The sequence below is a fragment of the Dermochelys coriacea genome, chromosome 9, assembly GCF_009764565.3.
Source record: "Dermochelys coriacea isolate rDerCor1 chromosome 9, rDerCor1.pri.v4, whole genome shotgun sequence".
Classification (NCBI taxonomy): Eukaryota; Metazoa; Chordata; order Testudines; family Dermochelyidae; genus Dermochelys; species Dermochelys coriacea.
Window position 1 is genome coordinate 59476258 of NC_050076.1, and position 19007 is coordinate 59495264.

At 45.6% G+C, this 19007-nt stretch overlaps 1 protein-coding gene across 4 annotated transcripts in view; it reads left to right on the forward strand.

Moving 5' to 3' along the window:
* The window catches only part of FAAH2 (fatty acid amide hydrolase 2), a 38774-nt gene that overhangs the window by 5649 nt on the left and 14118 nt on the right, over positions 1–19007 (forward strand). For 3 of the 4 annotated variants that reach the window (XR_005294974.2, XM_038417017.2, XM_043493001.1), the window contains exons 2-6: positions 3158–3240; positions 5364–5500; positions 11865–12074; positions 17791–17910; positions 18784–18919. Coding sequence is in view for 3 of the 4 variants with exons in the window: in XM_038417017.2 (XP_038272945.1) it covers positions 3158–3240; positions 5364–5500; positions 11865–12074; positions 17791–17910; positions 18784–18919 (686 nt within the window). In the remaining variant the exon portion in view is untranslated. The remainder of the gene's footprint in view (positions 1–3157; positions 3241–5363; positions 5501–11864; positions 12075–17790; positions 17911–18783; positions 18920–19007) is intronic. The other variant, XM_038417018.2, reaches the window with a different exon arrangement.

Sequence of the window (19007 nt, forward strand, 5' to 3'; positions counted from 1 at the left end):
ATTAAGCATTGAATGCATGTGTTTTCAACTTGTGCTAGGTAAGGAGTCATGCAATCTTAAACAGTGCATACACTGGCTGATCCATTGCTGTGTTCCTGCAATATAGCTATAATCTCCCAAGGTACAGACCTGCCAGTAATAATATAATATTTATTAAGAGTACCTGTATAACACTATTCTTTCGAAGCACAGTTGAAACATTAATTATGCCAACACTCCTGCCGGGTAGGTGAGTAAATGTTTTTCATTTGGGGAAACTCAGATCTGGACAGGCTAAGTGACTTGTCCCGTTCCGCAGAGCTAGGATTAGACTTTAGAAATTTCCAGTCATTAATACAATCTGTGCTGCGTCTCTTTCACACACTATGATCCCTGTAGCAATAGGTGCAGTTAGAGATCTAGCAGCATGTTGTGTAATATCTGATGAAGAACAAAACTGTCCTGTTCCCATTAGTAAAAAATTGTGTAGTTGATCTTGAGCATAGTTGCTTCTGTGCTTTTGAAAGTGGAAGTCCAGAGCCTGCGCAGAGGTCAGAATGTCTATTCTATGGCAGTAATATTCTTTTGGGGAGTCTAAATTCCTCAGACACAGCAAACTCCAATCTTTTCAAAAAAAAATTTAAGTTGTATATGTGTTTGTGAGAGAGCAGAGCATTTGGCTAATTGGTTTCCTGTGTAACTAGTCCTATTTATTTCTATGTGTACTTTGTGAAGCAGTCATTCAGGTTTATGAGGAGAAATACTTGGATAGATATGTATAACAGTGTTATGTGATTGCCTAAGGAGATAGTAGGTGTATTGTAAAGTCACAGCACATTTAGATTTACATACTACATTTATGCCTGTCGTCCTGAAGTACTTTATGAGCTGCTTGTGCAGGGATTAGATTACTTGCCTATACTGAAATTAGCCAGTGCTGAAGAAGAATATGGCTACCTTTTTGTACCAACATTGGTACATGATAGATTTTATCTAGGCACGGAAGTGACTTGTCACTCCTTTTCTATTATCTGTACTGCACCTTTTTGCCTTCAAAGTGAAAAGTCTTTGGAGCAAGGAGTCCATGTAATGGTTTGTGTATCTTACCTAATATCCAACTGAATGTATATTCTCTGTGCATTTATAGTACTATAAATTTTTGCATGACACTTCACAGACAATTGAAAAGACAGATTCTTGCCATAAAAAGCCTACAATCTAAATACAGTACTTGCATAACTGAAAATTAAGTCAACAACACTTATAGGGAATAATGTTCCATATATTTAAAAAATGTCATTGTTTCATTTTTCTTCCTACAAAATCACCATAGGTCATAATCTTCCTTGTACCAAAACTTTTATAACGTGTATGAAAACATGAATGGCATAATCACATATGAAAAAGGGTGGCCAAACTATAGAATAGTCTTATTTGGTAGGATAAAATCAAGTTGCCTGCTCTGCTCTAGTATCAGATAAATCTCTGGTCAGGGCCTCTTTAAATTTTAACTGAGTAACCCCTAATAATGCAAAGCTACGTATTTTTGGTAGTGGTGAATCAGTAGGGGGCGTTCTCATCCTTATTCAATATTCGCAAAAAGAAAAGGAGTACTTGTGGCACCTTAGAGACTAACAAATTTATTAGAGCATAAGCTTTCGTGAGCTACAGCTCACTTCATCGGATGCATTTGGTGGAAAAAACAGAGGAGAGATTTATATACACACACACAGAGAGAACATGAAACAATGGGTTTATCATACACACTGTAAGGAGAGTGATCACTTAAGATAAGCCATCACCAACAGCAGGGGGGGGAAAGGAGGAAAACCTTTCATGGTGACAAGCAGGTAGGCTAATTCCAGCAGTTAACAAGAATATCAGAGGAACAGTGGGGGGTGGGGTGGGAATTAATTGGAATTAATTTGCAAACTGGATACAATTAACTTAGGCTTGAATAGAGACTGGGAATGGATGAGTCATTACACAAAGTAAAACTATTTCCCCATGGTATTTCTCCCTCCCACCCCACCCCCCACTGTTCCTCTGATATTCTTGTTAACTGCTGGAATTAGCCTACCTGCTTGTCACCATGAAAGGTTTTCCTCCTCTCCCCCCCCCCCCCCCCCCGCTGTTGGTGATGGCTTATCTTAAGTGATCACTCTCCTTACGTGTGTATGATAAACCCATTGTTTCATGTTCTCTGTGTGTGTGTATATAAATCTCTCCTCTGTTTTTTCCACCAAATGCATCCGATGAAGTGAGCTGTAGCTCACGAAAGCTTATGCTCTAATAAATTTGTTAGTCTCTAAGGTGTCACAAGTACTCCTTTTCTTTTTGCGAATACAGACTAACACGGCTGCTACTCTGAAACCTGTCATTAAACAACAACAGGGGTGTTGTGCAACTGGACGTGCTGTCAGTCAGATGAAATATCAAACTGAGGCTGTGAACTGTGGCTGTCATTAAGTGAAGGTGTTTTCCATTTCTTGTCCTAAACTGTTTTGCAAATGTGGCTGGTGCAGTATGGTTATCACATTGCGCCCCAGAGATGGTTGCATTTGCATGGCGGTCAAGTGATCTGTCTATTCGCAATCTGTAATGTGCTTAGGGAGCCTTTGGGCAAAGGTGTGGGAAGCGTGCTGTGGAAACATAATTAGTTTTTATGAAAGATTCTGTGGCACAGATTACACAAGAGTCTTGGCTAAATTCCAGCTCTTGTCACTGCATTCTACCAATTCCCCATGCCATTTTACGCTGGACATGCTTCTTATCCTCATCTGTGGTGCAGGGTTGCTAAGTGATCTGTATTGTGGGATTGTGGTGGCTGCATTTCTGTAATGGCTAGCTGATCCCTATGTATTGAATTTGCAATGGAGAGATCCTGACTTTCCATTCATTTGAATGGGAATTCCAGGGAAATGGCTACTGGGGTATATGGATGTTTTGGGGGAAGTGAAGTGGTCAGGGAGGTAAGTGACTGCCACCCAGTGAACTATGATATATAGGAGCTCAAGGGAGCTGAAAGGCAGTCCCAGGAGAGCAGTAATTTAGGTTCCCTCTTCTCTTTTTCTCAAATCTCTAATTGCCCAAACATCCTGGTGACCAGCAGCCTCCCACTCGCCCTATGTCCAGCCACCCGGTCCTAGTTAGTATCTGTTGTTGTTGTCTTTTGCAGGTAAAATGCACTGATGTTGTTCAGGCTTATATCAAGAGGATCGAGGAGATAAACCCACTTGTCAATGCAGTTGTCAAGGACAGGTGAGCCAGGGGAAAGGTGGGAAATGGACTTTTCTATAGTCCAGTTTAGCAGCTGTTAAAAGCCATCATTGGCAACAAGGTAAGATAACCAGTCTCCATGCGAGGTTCTCAACCTTTCCAAATGTGATCACCCCCTCCCCCCCCATGTCATGCTTGCTGGGGGAGGGGGTATGTCAGGACTGAGTGACTTGTCAAACAGACATGACTTATGTAACGAATCAGTGCTGAATGCCTCAACCATCTGATAGAATTGCAAGATTAACCCATAGTTTAGGTGAAAGTAATTGTCACTGACTCCTGGGGAGTCTGTGATAGGTGGAGGAGCTCTGTTCTTCTTGCTCATAGTACATACTTTCTTTGCTGACATCTTCTGTAACTATAAGCAATATACATCTAGCAAGTAATTAACTTGACCAAGTGACTGTGCCTTTAATGAATCATGCATATTTCAGTAATATGTAACTATCAATGATCATTCTCCAGATCAAAAGTGTTGGAATACAAGACAGAGCCCATTCTGTTCATAAAACACAGTGAGAACTGTTTAAACAATTAATGTTCACAACATGTTCTCGCTGTTTCCATGGATAAATAGAGGATTCAGGGCTATCAACCGTATATCTTTTTATTCCAGCCCTGAATTCACTGAGCCTCTTGCAGCTATTTATATCTGCTCCATTTCCCCTGTACTCCTTTGCAACAAGGAAGAGGCTAAAAATATGAATAACTTTTTCTTGCCTTTCACAGGCAGAATCCAGAATAGTTCAAAATCAATCTAATCATTTTAAAATTTGTGACACGTGTGTGTGTGTGTTTTTTGGTAAATTATCTTAATTTTCTATTCTAATTGAATAGATTCATAGATACTAAGGTCAGAAGGGACCATTTTGATCATCTAGTCTGACCTCCTGCACAATGCAGGCCACAGAATCTCACCCACCCACTCCTACAAAAAACCTCACCGATGTCTGAGCTATTGAAGTCCTCAAATCGTGGTTTAAAGACTTCAAGGAGCACCTTACAGTCTATTCTTCCTGCCCATACTTCTTTAACTTGCTGGCAAGAATACTGTTGATTACTTACATTACAGTATTGATGGACAGAACTTTTCTATGTCACTTGAGTCACAGAAGTCCTGGAAACACAAGCTTCTAGATGAGAATATTGTACTTTCTAATTCCCGTGAGGCTGGAAATGCCATGAACGTGGCATGTCTCCCGGGTATTCTGCTGCTTCTGAGTGGCTTTAGGAAACAGAGGCAGCTGATTCATTTCAGGATTTGAGTCTGTGTTCAAGCTGGTTTTTACTTGTTGGGACTAGTTCATTCATCCCTTTTCAGACTCGCATGCAGAAGAAACACAGAAATTTGGGTTAATCCATCGCTAGCTATTGATGAATGGATGTTATGGTATTTGGGGACCAGTCACACCTAGTGGTGAATGCATTTAATTGCAGGTCTGTCTGCCATAAAGATGTTGCGTAGATAGGACATACACAGTGTTTAATTATTTTCAGAAAAAAGTAGAATTGGTTAGGTTACCAATTTCTGGTGTGTGTCTGTCATTCATTGTGTGGGAGCAGCCTGATCTATAACCGTAAAAGTATTGAAATAAGTTGGCAGTCTGCCTTGTACTTCATATACCTCTTTTCTTCTGAGAATCACAAGGCATTATATGAATATTAATAAACTTAATGCCCCAACTCCTCTGTCCTTACAGATGAGGGACTCAGTCGAGCTCACACGTGAGTGTGTGGCAGAGCTGGGAATGGAGCCCAGATTTCCTGATTCCCGGTCCTGTCTTCACTCCCCACCCCCCTCCCTTGTTCAGGAGCTGGCCAGAGAAAGGCTCACCATGGTGAAGGGACAGTGATGGGGGTAGGAAAATGAGTAATGGGTTGCTTCGTGTTGTTTCCTTTACAACCTATCTGCTTTTAACACATTAACCTACTTATTTTTCACCAAGTCCTTCTCTTTGTTTGACCACCCCCATCCAAAGGACTTTTCAGCCCACTCAGATGTTGGTTGGGATTTGGTTAGAGATGGACTGGGGTTTTATTTGAGTCCAGTCGGAGACTGACCAGTGTTCTCTCCCCTCCCACTCCTTTCCAACCATTCCCCTCAGGTTTGATGCAGCCCTTCAGGAGGCCCACCACGTTGACAAGCTGCTCTCGGAAGGCCATGGAGATGAAGATTCCCTGCAGGAAAAATTTCCCTTCCTGGGGGTTCCTTTCACCGTCAAGGAGGCCTTTGCGCTGCATGGTACGTTTACACACAGGCTTTACCAGGCGCTGTTTGGATTTACTCTGCAGCCTGTTGTCAGTTTGCTCCTTTCTCACAAGAGTCATGGCTTTTGCAGGGAGGCCAAGTGGTGGAGCTGACTAAACTGAATCCAACTGCCTCTGGAGAGAGACAGGGTGGGGGAGGTAATATCTCTAGTTAGACCCACTTCTGTTGTTCGAGCTTACACCGATGTTGGTCCAATAAGGGTATGTTTACGCTACGAAATTAATTCAAATTTATAGAAGTCGGTTTTGTAGAAAGCATTTTTATATAGTCGAGTGTTTGTGTCCCCACACAAATGCTCTAAGGGCACGTAGTCAGCGGACTGTGTCCACAGTACCGAGGCAACTGTCGACTTCCGGAGGTTTGCACTGTGGATAGCTATCCCACAGTTCCAGCAGTCTCCACTTGTCTCCACAGTCTGCCCATTTGAATTCTGGGTAGAAATCCCAGTGCCTGATGGGGCTAAAACATTGTCGCGGGTGGTTCTGGGTATATATCGTCAGGCCCCCGTTCCCTCCCTCCCTCTGTAAAAGCAAGGGCAGACAGTTGTTTTGGGCCTTTTTTTTTTTTCTTGAGTTACCTGTGCAGATGCCATACCACGGCAAGCATGGAGCCTGCTCAGCTAACCGTCACCGTATGTCTCCTGGGTGCTGGCAGATGTGATACTGCATTGCTACATAGCAGCAGGTTATTGCCTTTTGGCAGCAGACAGTGCAGTATGACTGGTAGCCATCATCGACGTAGTCCTGGGTGCTCTTTTAACCGGGTGCCTGGGCAAACCTGGGAGTGACTCAGCCAGGTCATTTCCCTTGTTTCGTCTCATGGCGATTGAGTCCTACCGGCAGTGCACTGTCTTTTAATCTGCAGCCAGCAGAAGATGATGGCCAGCTGTCATACTGCATAGTCTTCTGCCGAGCACCCAGGAGGTGACGATGGCTAGCGATCGTACTGCACAGTCTGCTGCCAGCAAGATGTATAAAGATAGATGAAGTGGCTCAAAACAAGAAATAGACCAGATTTGTTTTGTATTCATTTTCTCCTCCCTCCCTCCCTCTGTGAAATCAACAGCCTGCTACACCCGGTTTTGAGTTCTATCCTTGAGGCGGCCATTCAGTTTCTCGCAAAGCCACCCCCTTGGTTGATTTTAATTCCCTGTAAGCCAACCCTGTAAACCATGTCGTCAGTCGCCCCTCCCCCCATCAGGGCAACAGCAGACAATCGTTCTGCGCCTTTTTTCTGTGCAGACGGCATACCACAGCAAGCATGGAGCCCGCTCAGATCACTTTGGCAATTAGGAGCACATTAAACACCACACGCATTATCCAGCAGTATATGCAGCACCAGAACCTGGCAAAGCGAAACCGGGCGAGTAGGCAACGTCAGCATGGTTACGAGAGTGATGAGGACATGGACACAGACTTCTCTCAAAGCACGGGCCCTGGCAATGTGGGCATCATGGTGCTAATGGGGCAGGCTCATGCGGTGGAACGCCGATTCTGGGCCTGGGAAACAAGCACAGACTGGTGGGACCGCATAGTGTTGCAGGTCTGGGACGATTCCCAGTGGCTGCGAAACTTTTGCATGCGTAAGGGCACTTTCATGGAACTTTGACTTGCTTTCCCCTGCCCTGAGGTGCAAGAATACCAAGATGAGAGCAGCCCTCGCAGTTGAGAAGCGAGTGGAAATAGCCCTGTGGAAGTTTGCAACGCCAAACAGCTAACCAGTCAGTCGGGAATCAATTTGGAGTGGGCAAATCTACTGTAGGGGCTTCTGTGATGCAAGTAGCTAACGCAATCAAAGATCTGCTGATATCAAGGGTAGTGAGTCTGGGAAATGTGTAGGTCATAGTGGATGGCTTTGCTGCAATGGCATTCCTTAACTGTGATTGGGTGATAGAAAGTACCCATATCCCTATCTTGGCACCGGAGCACCAAGCCAGCGAGTACATAAACCGCAAGGGGTACTTTTCAATAGTGCTGCAAGCACTGATGGATCACAAGGGACGTTTCACCAACATCAATGTGGGATGGCCGGGAAAGGTACATGACACTCGCATATTCAGGAACTCTGTTTCAAAAGCTGCAAGAAGGGACTTTCTTCCCAGACCAGAAAATAACCATTGGGAATGTTGAAATGCCTATAGTTATCCTTGGGGACCCAGCCTACCCCTTAATGTCATGGCTCATGAAGCCATACATAGGCAGCCTGGACAGTAGTCAGGAGCTGTTCAACTATAGGCTGAGCAAGTGCAGAATGGTGGTAGAATGTGCATTTGGACATTTAAGAGCGCACTGGCGCAGTTTACTGACTCGCTTAGACCTAGCGAAACCAATATTTCCATTGTTATTACTGCTTGCTGTGCGCTCCACAATATCTGTGAGAGTAAGGGGGAGACATTTATGGCAGGGTGGGAGGTTGAGGCAAATCCCCTGGCCGCTGATTACGCACAGCCAGACACCAGGGCAGTTAGAAGAGCACAGGAGGGTGCGGTGCGCATCAGAGAAGCTTTGAAAACCAGTTTCATGACTGGCCAGGCTACGGTGTGAAAGTTCTGTTTGTTTCTCCTTGATGAACCCCCCCCCCCTTGGTTCACTCTACTTCTCTGTAAACTAACCACCCTCCCCACCTCCCTTAGATCACTGTTTGCAGAGGCAATAAAGTCATTGTTGCTTCACATTCATGCATTCTTTATTAATTCATCACACAAATAGGGGGATAATTAACAAGGTAGCCCAGAAGGGGTGGTGGAGGAGGGAAGGACAAGGCTACACGGCACTTTAAAAGTTTAAAACTTACTGAATGCCAGCCTTCTGTTACTTGGGCAGTCCTCTGGGGTGGAGTGGCTGGAGGCCCCCCCACCGCGTTCTTAGGCGTCTGGGTGAGGAGGCTATGGAACTTGGGGAGGAGGGCGGTTGGTTACACAGGGGCTGTAGCGGCGGTCTGTGCTCCTGCTGCCTTTCCTGCAGCTCAATCATACGCTGGAGCATATTAGTTTGATCCTCCAGCAGCCTCAGCATTGAATCCTGCCTCCTCTCATCATGCTGCCGCCACCTTTCAGCTTCAGCCCTCTCTTCAGCCCACCACCTCTCCTCCTGGTCATTTTGTGCTTTCCTGCACTCTGACATTGTCTGCCTCCACACATTCGTCTGTGCTCTGTCAGCGTGGGAAGACAGCATGAGCTCAGAGAACATTTCATCATGAGTGTGTTTTTTTTCGCCTTCTAATCTTCGCTAGCCTCTGGGAAGGAGAAGATCCTGTGATCCTTGAAACACATGCAGCTGGTGGAGGAAAAAAAAAAAGGGACAGTGGTATTTAAAAAGACACATTTTATAGAACAATGGGTACACTCTTTCACGGTAAACCTTGCTGTTAACATTACATACATAGCACATGTGCTTTCGTTACAAGGTCGCATTTTGCCTCCCCCCACCACGTGGCGAACAGCGGGGAACATTTCTGTTCAGCCATAGGCAAACAGCCCAGCAGGAACGGGCACCTCTGAATGTCCCCTTAAGAAAAGCACCCTATTTCAACTAGGTGACCATGAATGATATCACTCTCCTGAGGATAACACAGAGAGATAAAGAACGGATGTTGTTTGAACGCCAGCAAACATACGCTGCAATGCTTCGTTCTACAGTGATTCCTGAGTATGTGCTACTGGCATGGAGTGGTAAAGTGTCCTACCATGGTGGATGGAATAAGGCTGCCCTCCCTAGAAACCTTTTGCAAAGGCTTTGGGAGTATATCCAGGAGAGCCACGAATGCCAGGGCAAATTAATCATTAAACATGCTTGCTTTTAAACCTTGTATAGTATTTTAAAAGGTACACTCACCAGAGGTCCCTTCTTCGCCTGGCGGGTCTGGGAGGCAGCCTTGGGTGGGTTCACTGGGTACAGGCTCCAGGTCCAGGGTGAGAAACAGTTTCTGGCTGTCGGGAAAACCGGTTTCTCCATTTGTTTGCTGTGAGCTATCTACAACCTCATCATCATCGTCTTCTTTGTCCCCAAAACCTGCTTCCGTGTTGCCTCCATCTCCATTGAAGTAGTCAAACAACACGGCTGGGGTAGTGGTGGCTGAACCCCCTAAAATGGCATGCAGCTCATCATAGAAGCGGCATGTTTGGGGCTCTGACCCGGAGCAGCCGTTCACCTCTCTGGTTTTCTGGTAGGCTTGCCTCAGCTCCTTAAGTTTCACGCGGCACTGCTTCGGGTTACTGTTATGGCCTCTGTCCTTCATGCCCTGGGAGATTTTGACAAATGTTTTGGCATTTTGAAAACTGGAACGTAGTTCTGATAGCATGGATTCCTCTCCCCAGACAGCGATCAGATCCCGTACCTCCCATTTGGTCCATGCTGGAGCTCTTTTGCGATTCTGGGACTCTATCATGGTCACCTCTGCTGATGAGCTCTGCATGTTCACCTGCAGCTTGCCACACTGGCCAAACAGGAAATTGAAATTCAAAAGTTCACGGGCCTTTTCCTGTCTACCTGGTCAGTGCATCTGAGTTCAGAGCACTGTCCAGAGCGGTCACAATGGAGCACTCTGGGATAGCTCCCAGAGGCCAATACCATGTAATTGCGTCCACAGTACCCCAAATTCGACCCAGCAAAACCGATTTCAGCGCTAATCCCCTTGTCGGGGGGTGGAGTAAGGAAATCGATTTTAAGAGCCCTTTAAGTCGGGGGAAAAAAAGGGCTTCGTCATGTGGACAGGTGCAGGGTTAAATCGATTTAACACTGCTAAATTCGACCTCAACGTCTAGTGTAGACCAGGGCTAAGAGAGAATACCTCACCCTCCTTGTCTCTCTGATATCCTAGGACCCGTATGGCTTCAACAGCACTTCAGACAACTTCTTCCTGTCAGTCTCTTTTCTCTCCCTTTTGCATCGCACTGTATTAGACTCATTGTGTGGGAATCAGAGTAGCAGCCGTGTTAGTCTGTATTTGCAAAAAGAAAAGGAGTACTTGTCTGCATCTGATGAAGTGAGCTATAGCTCACGAAAGCTTATGCTCAAATAAATTCGTTAGTCTCTAAGGTGCCACAAGTACTCCTTTTCTTTGTGTGGGAATGTTAACTAATCCATTGAAGTTAAGTCATTGCTCCCTAAATATTTGCTTTCTCTCTCCTATCATGAGCTTCCATGGACCACGTCCTGGAACACACTTCATTTCCTCTTTTTCCATCGCTTTCAGTGCCATCTCAATACCTCCTGCTCAGCTGCATTGAGGTTGTAGCCTAATTTCTCATTTGCTAGTCATTGGCTGCTCAGGTCAGGTCTGTGTCATTGCTGTTGATCATTGGTCTCTTACTTTGTTTCTTTTTAATACTAGATGGGCACATTAAAAATACTTGAGATCAGTGGATAGTATCCCTTGCCCGGCACTTTGGTTTTACAGGTGTTCTGTAAATAACTGTAAAATACCGATGTAGCTGAACTTCACAAATGAGCTCACTTGCTTTTCTAAGAGTTACTGCATTTATCCTTTCCAGTGTGCCTACAGTAGATGTCTTCCAGGCCATTCTGCTCTCCTTCCATGCGTGGAACCTGGAAGTGCGCAGAGCACCCCAATTATATGTAAGGAGATCAGAACCCCTTTGAAGTGCAGATTGTCTGGCGGATTATTAACTAGTTTCTTCACTGGATAGAAGCGCAATGTTATGGTGCGGGAGTGGCATATTTTTGTTAAAAGTGTGCTTAGCTGTCTTGTTGTTTACATTCTGTAGGCTGCCGATTAGTTAGATTTTGTTTTTCATTCTGATCTTTACATATTTTTATAGTTGTTTTGTTTGAAATGTAAGAGCTCAGGGTTAGGTGCCCTTTTACTAATCAAAATAAGTAGCAAAGACATTCCCTGAAGGTTACTATCTGGTGTCCTGATAGTGTTCTGAAAGGTTATCTTATTGCTGATAAGCCCTTCATAGGAAGGAGATGTACTTCTATATGCTCTCCCAATTGCATCAGGATTATGACACAAATTGCATAGCAGTTTTATTCCCAGTGGACCGCCAAGGTCGGATTTTTGAAAGGTTTCCTCTGCCTGGGGTGGGAGGATGTAGATCCAAGCATCACTGTTACGGGATTTGGGAGTACCAGGCATGCTCTCTCTGGGTTTGGGGAATTGGTGATCTTGCCTAGAAATCATTATTGGTCTGTTGGGGATGGAAGCAGGATGAGGCATTTGTTATTTCTTGAGGATGAGACCTCCTTCTGGATCTTGGCAGCATATGGAATGATCACTCATCCATAGGATCTCGCACTGGCATAGTTTGTAATCTCAAGGGGATTGTTATTGCATCTCTGACCCACTATATCTGGTTTTTATCTTGTCACCATAGGGATGCCCAATACCTCTGGCCTGGTTAGCCGTTGCAACTTGATCTCCACGTCAGATGCTCTGGTGGTGTCGCGGTTAAAGCAAGCTGGTGCAATTCCACTGGGTGTGACCAATTGCAGTGAGCTGTGCATGTGGTATGAATCTAGCAACAATGTCTACGGCAGAACGAACAACCCATATGACCTACAAAGGATCGTGGGTGGCAGCTCAGGTGAGCCAGTGCCTCCTGGCAGGAAGCCAATACTGCAGTGCACAGATGAGTTTGCCAAATTCCTCTTGTTGATCACTTTGTACTTTAAAAGCTCTGCAGATGGTTAACTGGTTAGCCACACGCATAGCTGTCATATAGCATGTGGGCAATCTGATACAATGGGAATTCAAAGGAGAACATTTTGGCTGTTGGGCATTGTGACGGGCTGATGATATTCTGTAAATTCCATAATGTTTGTTCAGGGTATAAGATAAGTTTATTGAATTAAGTTAAACCATATTGAATTAGGGTTAATAACTTTCAAGTATATTGTATTAAAAATGCAACCGTGTATGTGGTGTGTGGCATTATATGTACCTTCCCTAGTAGGGAGAGGGTATGCTAATGAACTTCCTTTGGCATCAGCCCTTGAAGAACACCCCCGCCCCTGGGGGGGGGGGGATATGCATACAGGGAGTCCTTGGATTTACGATGCCGGACTTATGTTGGACACCACTTACAAAGCTTTTCACTTTCAGTCTGTTTCACTCCTATGATGAAAGCCAGCATGGAGAACAGCACACCTCACATGCTGAGCCTCAGCCAATCCCAGTTTCACTATTCAGGCTTTCCGATTGGCTGAGCCTGGGGCTAGGAGCCAAACAAAAACAAGCAGCAAGGCTACCCGGCAACAAGCTACCCTGGCCGGGGAAGCCAATCAGACAAGCGACTGCAAGGACCTCCTTCCAGCTCCATTCATTATAATATGACCACAAAGTTATTTACAAACAATTCTGTAAAAAGCAAGCCTGGTTCTGCAAAGTATGTTGCCAGCATTCTGAGCAGCTGCCTGCCTCCCTGGCTGTCTGCATGGCCTGTCTCCCATCATTGAACGCAGTTCGTCTGTGAATAGGGACATATCCAACATGTACAGCTGCTACAGAGAAATTTACAAGGAGACGAGGAGAACATCTGTCCAAACTTCCTGAGACACTTTCTTTAAGATTCCAGAGAAACCTGCAGCCCAGACTTCAGAGAAGCCCCCAGCCAAGAGCCCTTCAAAAAGTTCTGGAAAGTCAAAGCATATGTGATTTTATACATTTATTTGAATGCTGTTTACCAAATAAATACATTAGTCATCTATAATTCATTTAGTACAAAAACCTGCGTTATTGTGGTGAAAATAGTGTATCAACCCTTGGTTCAGGAACTAATCCCCCTTTATACTATTGATTCCTTTGGGAAAAGCGGTTTCGACTTGCAACGCAATTCTGAGAAACAAATTGTGTTGTAAGTCCGAGGACTCCCTGTATAGTGGTTCAAACTGGATTCTGCAGAGATGAACAGACAAAGAAAAGATTTCTGTATAAAAGCCTGATTTTTAAATGACTCAGGGCCTTCTGCCTGATCAACAAATGGCCAGGACCCTTAAGGGAGGATTGGAAGGACCTGTTCTTTTGAGGCCTCATAAGAATGTGTGCTTGCTCTGTGCTGAAGCTCTGGTGAACTTGTAACCACAAAGAAACCCAGAGGGTGGGGTGGTCACTGGTAAGCTTATTAGTAGGCCTGAAGGTTCTTTTATTGATTGTAATGTTTTCTCTGTAATGCTTTTTGCCTTAAGAATAAAGTAGATTTGCATAGGAAGGGCTGTGTCCTAACTTACATCTTTAGTAGTACCTCAGTTATCAGTCTCTGAAGAGAAAGCAAGCAGGTTTTTTTTAGGTTGACTGTGCTGGGAAATACACAGTGGAGACAGGGAACTGTTCACCCTGGATGCCCCAGTCAGGAGGGAGGGAGATGCCTCTCTTCAGTGGAGACGTGCAACTTCTAGGGAGCTGAAAGCTTGAGAATGGATGCCCTCACGAGCCCAGAGGGGAAATACAGGGACATTTGCCCTGTCCCGTGACATCTGTGGTGGCAGTGATGGAAACTGTAACAGTGTGACTTGCTTAAGTTCAGTAAAAGCAAGTTCTATAGAAGGAAAAGCACAGAGAGGGAAAAAAGTCTTTTAGGGAAAAGGAATAGTGAAAAGAGAGATGGGAAAATGAATTGTCAACAGCTGTAGACAAATCGGCTGATTCAGCGATGAAGAGAAAGGGAGATCAGCCTGAAGACAAAACAAACTCTTAGTGAGTTTTCATAGATACTAAGGTCAGAAGGGACCATTCTGATCATCTAGTCTGACCTCCTGCACAATGCAGGCCACAAAATCTCACCCACCCACTCCTGCGAAAAACCTCTCACCTATATCTGATTTGCTCTATTCTCATGACCAGTCAAGAAATGATGCCAAGTTCAAAGAGAACCTCCAGCCTGCTGGCGGAGGGCCTAGCAGATAGGGAGAGTCTTGGAGCCAACACCTTGGAGAGAAGCAGGGATGAGACTGACAGATACAGCAACTGTGTTCCATCCAGACCAAGAACACCACTGCAACAGGAATGGTGGACAGCCCAACATCTGGAGCCAGGCAAGCTCCAGCTAGAGAGGGATTGAGTGTGTCTGGAAACCAGCAGCTTGCAGACTGGTAGCAGCAGCGTCAGTGTGAGAGAGAAAAGAGGGAGAAGCAGTGTCAGCATGAGGTGAGAGAAGAGGTCAGGGAGCACCAATATCAGATCGAGTTGGAGAAACTGCTCCAGCAGAACCATAATCCAGTAGGTGAAGCTAGTCCCCAGTTACCTGTCCCCATTGGTGGTGTAGTCTCCAAATTACTTGCTCGACATAGGGAGTGTGGTGATGTGGATCCTACATCCTTTTGAAAAGGGGTGTGAATTGAATAAGGTGGGGAAGGCGGACATGGCACCTGGCTCCTCTGCTGTCCAGGACAAGGCCTTGGACACTTTTACTCTTATGGGAAGGAAGGACTATAGAGATTATGATCGTTGTAAGCAAGTTTTGTTGCAAAGGTTTGAGCTGACCCCTGCAGTGTGTAGGAGAAGGTTTCAGGGAGTTCAGAAAAAAGGGGACATGACCTGTGCTGATGTTTCAACTCAAATTAAGGGTTATGTAAGGAAACAGGGAGCTGAAAGCCTGAGAGTGTGTCCCCTTCTGCACAACTGAGGGGAGATACAGGTGCTGTTGCACTGAACGATGACGGATATCTCCTCTGCTTCTTATCTAGCGTCACTTCAGGGCTTCCTTGCTGGAGTAGCTTCATGCTGACATCACTGAGTAGTTCTGACATATTTACACAAATTGGGCAAATCACATGGGCAAGAAGCTGCTCTTCTCCTACTGGTACCCTTGTGCGTGTGTAGCTGGAGGCTCCTGTTCCATCTGTGTGCGATTGCTCCCCACTCGGATGGTTGGTTATCACTGCCAGAAAGGTTCTAGCAGAGTCCTGAGAGATCACCTTATTATCTTTCACTCCTCTGGCCCACACTCAGGCCCCCCTCATTCTGGCTGAGCAGGTGTAGACAAGACTGTATTTGGAGCGTGATCAGTGCCATTCAGAAGTGACCAGAGGGGTTGTGTTGAGTGATGCAATGTCTTTCAGGGGAACTCCTCATGTCTCTGGGGGAAAAACATGCTGCCTCAACAGAAAGAATTTCTAGCCTTCAACAGCTTAGGGCATGAAATCAGGATCAGCTAGTGTCTAGTTTTGAGGGCAGTGAATTAAGATGGAAGATGGGGGAGTGCTGGCTGGCAGGAAGGAGATGTCGGCAAAGAGTGAAGAGAAAGTCACTGAGTGGAAGAGAGAAGGAGAAGCTGTTATGAGCAGAAGCAGTGTCTCTTACTCTGTGTATGTACAGCGCCTAGCACAATAGAGCCTGTCCTCGGTTGGGGCAGATACGCACTGCTGTAATATATGTAAACAACGGTAATGATAACCCCAGAAATCCTCGTCTTCAGGGCTCTTTTGGAGGTGAGGCTGGGGCAGAAAAATCACACGTAAGGCTTGTCAGAGTGGTGGAGCCAAGGATGAATGTGTGGCTGACTTATGGGAGAAGATGGGGATGCAGAACAGCCACATGCACCATAATACATCTGGCTACCAAGAATGCAAGTTACATCTACAGGATGGGAGACTGTCTTGGAAGTAGTGACTCAGGGAATGACTTAGGGGTCATCGTAGATAATCACCTCAACATGAGCTCTCCATGCAGTGCTGTGCAGAAAGGACCAAAGTGATCTAGAGATGTATAAAAAGGCAAACATGACGTAGAAGTAAAGATCTTGCCTCTGTACGCAGCATTGGTAAGACTGCTGCTAGAATAGAATAGAACAGTGTTCTAGGATCCTAACTGCAAGAAGGCTGTGGAAATACTGGAGAGAGTTCAAAGGAGGGCACAAAAGGTGATCCAGGGGCTGGAAAACAAACTTTACCATATGAGGCTTAAGATACTCAGTCTATTCTGCTTCCCAAAGACAAGTTAGTGGGGTGGCTTGCTCACTGTGCATAGGTACTTACACATGGAAAAGAAGTCTGAGAATGGGGGACTTTTCAACCACACTGACAAAGGCATAACAAGACCCAGCATCTGGAAGATGAAATTAAACCAATTCAACCTTGAAATAGGACGCAGTTTCCTATACCAGTGAGGGTTGTTAGAACAGCTGATTGGTGGGAGTGGTGGACTCCTCAGTGCTTGGAGTCTTTAAAACAATATTAGCTGTCTTTCTAAAAGATATGCTTTAATTCAGCTGCTGGGAGATGTTCTGCAGCTAGGTTCATGGGATTTGTGGTGGACAGTTGTGGTCCCTTCTGGCTTGGTAATCTGGGTCTCCATGTTAATTCCCTTCTTCCTGAGGAGAACAGGATTGCCTGCATTGCCCTCAGCATACTCATAACACTCACAGTTTTGCATTTAAATAACTATAATCCAGTCTCAAGCTTCAGGGCTTCAGCCAGTTGCCTTTATGGATCAGGAGGGACTTTTTCCTCCAATGTGCAGTTGGTACATTCTAGTTTTGTTTGGGTTTTTTTTCCCCTTCTGAAGCATCAGAGATTCTTCCTAGGTTGAAAGAAGAAAAGGAGTACTTGTTTGAAATGGACCACCTGGACTGGGTGGACTCTCTATGCTTCATGGAGGAGAAGAGGGTGAAAGTCTGGCAGCACACAAGCACAGACGGTCAACTGACCAATTATTTTTGCCCAGGCACCAGGGTGGAACAGGGGTGTGTGTGTTTGGAGGGGGGGAAAGCTGCAGGTTCTCCTATATTGCTTCTGCCTCTGTAGCGGCTCGTTGGTGCCATGCTAGTGGGACAGTGCCGTAAAGTTTAGAGAATCGGCTTTTTTAGATGCCTGGTCGGAGCGTCTTGCCCAAATGCTCAGGGTCATATTGATCAGCAGATTTGGGGTCATGGAGAAATTTTCCCCCAGGTCAGATTGGCAGGGACCATGGGAGGTTTATCCTGCTGCTGCAGCATGAGGTGTGGATCACTTGCTAGGCTCATCTGAGAGTATCTCACCTAATCAATTCCTTGCCCTCACATGGGCCTTGGGCATTGGTGGCACCTTGGTCTCTCCTGGTCTTTGCCTGTGGCACCAGCACTTTAGTCTCCTGAGGACTGAAATAAGAAAAGTAATAGGGCTCAGCATGGAGATTTCTGGGTCAAAGTTAGCAGCCTGTGATAAGCAGGAAGCCAGATCAAATGGTCCCTTGTGGTCTTAAACTCTGTGACTTTCTGCAGGGAGAGCAAGCAGAGCTCCTTTGTTCTGTCACAGGCTAGCTGGCTGCCACATTATGCAGTGGACATAGGGAAAAGTGATAAGTCTCTGGTTTTTGTTTTCATGCAGGTGGTGAGGGCTGCGTCCTGGGAGCTGCCTGTTCCGTAATCGGGGTGGGCTCAGATATCGGTGGCAGCATTCGTATGCCTGCTTTTTTCAATGGAATCTTTGGACATAAACCTACCACAGGTACCAAGTGTCCAGGATTGACAATTTGCATCTTCTCTCCCCCCGAGTCAGACATGACATTGGATGTTTTCCCACTGGCAGAGTAACCACAGGCATCAGTGTGGGTGTGTGGGGGGAGGTGTTCTGTGTGCCCCCTTGTGACATATGTGTATCTTTGAGAGAGGATTTTCAGTACTAGCTTATTGCTGGATGCTGGAAATCAAATTTCTCCCCAGTGTAAGTCCCTGGAAGCTAGTGGAGTTACACCAGAGATGAATTTGGCCTGAGAAGTTAGAGAAGCTGACCTTGTCTCCTTTATTTTAGGAACCAGAAGCTGAGACTGGACAACAGGGGTTGGATCACTCGATGTTTGCCCTGTTCTGTTCATTTGCTCTGATGTATCTGGCATTGGCCACTGTAGGAAGACAGGATACTGAGCTAAACGGACCATTGGTCTGACCCAGTGTGGCAGTTCTTATGAGTTAAACTCAGGGAAAGTGTGGTGACATCAGACCTGACACACTAGATACCAAGTCCTTGCAATAGGACACTGACAGAATCAGTGTTTCTGACTCAGCAACAAAATGGCTGGGTGTTCTTGTAGCTGCAGCCTGTCATTATTCTGTGAGCCTCTCATTACCATGTAACTTACTGGCTGGATGACCTAGTGTGGCTGGACTGTAGGCAGCCAAGCGGCATGCTGCTCTGGTCTGTTTCACCTGAGCACTTTTTTTCCCCCAAGTGGCATGTGAATCATATGAACATGTGAATGGCGCTCTCATATGGGGGAATCCAAAGGGCAGCTCCTCTGTGACAATCACCTTGGCTGAAGTTGTGTTTGCAAGGATGCACTTTGCCATGTAATGACTAACTCATGTGCCTTTGTGCTTCTAGGGGTGGTCCCCAATGATGGTCAGTTTCCCAATGCTCGGGGGGTGCGAACGGAGTTCCTGTGCACGGGTCCCATGTGTCGCTATGCTGAGGACCTGGAGCCCATGTTGAGGGTCATGGCTGGTCCTGGAATCAGAAAGTAGGTTATCACTTTGTGAAACTCATCGTTGATCTCAACCACTTTCATAGATACTAAGGTCAGAAGTGACCATTCTGATCATCTAGTT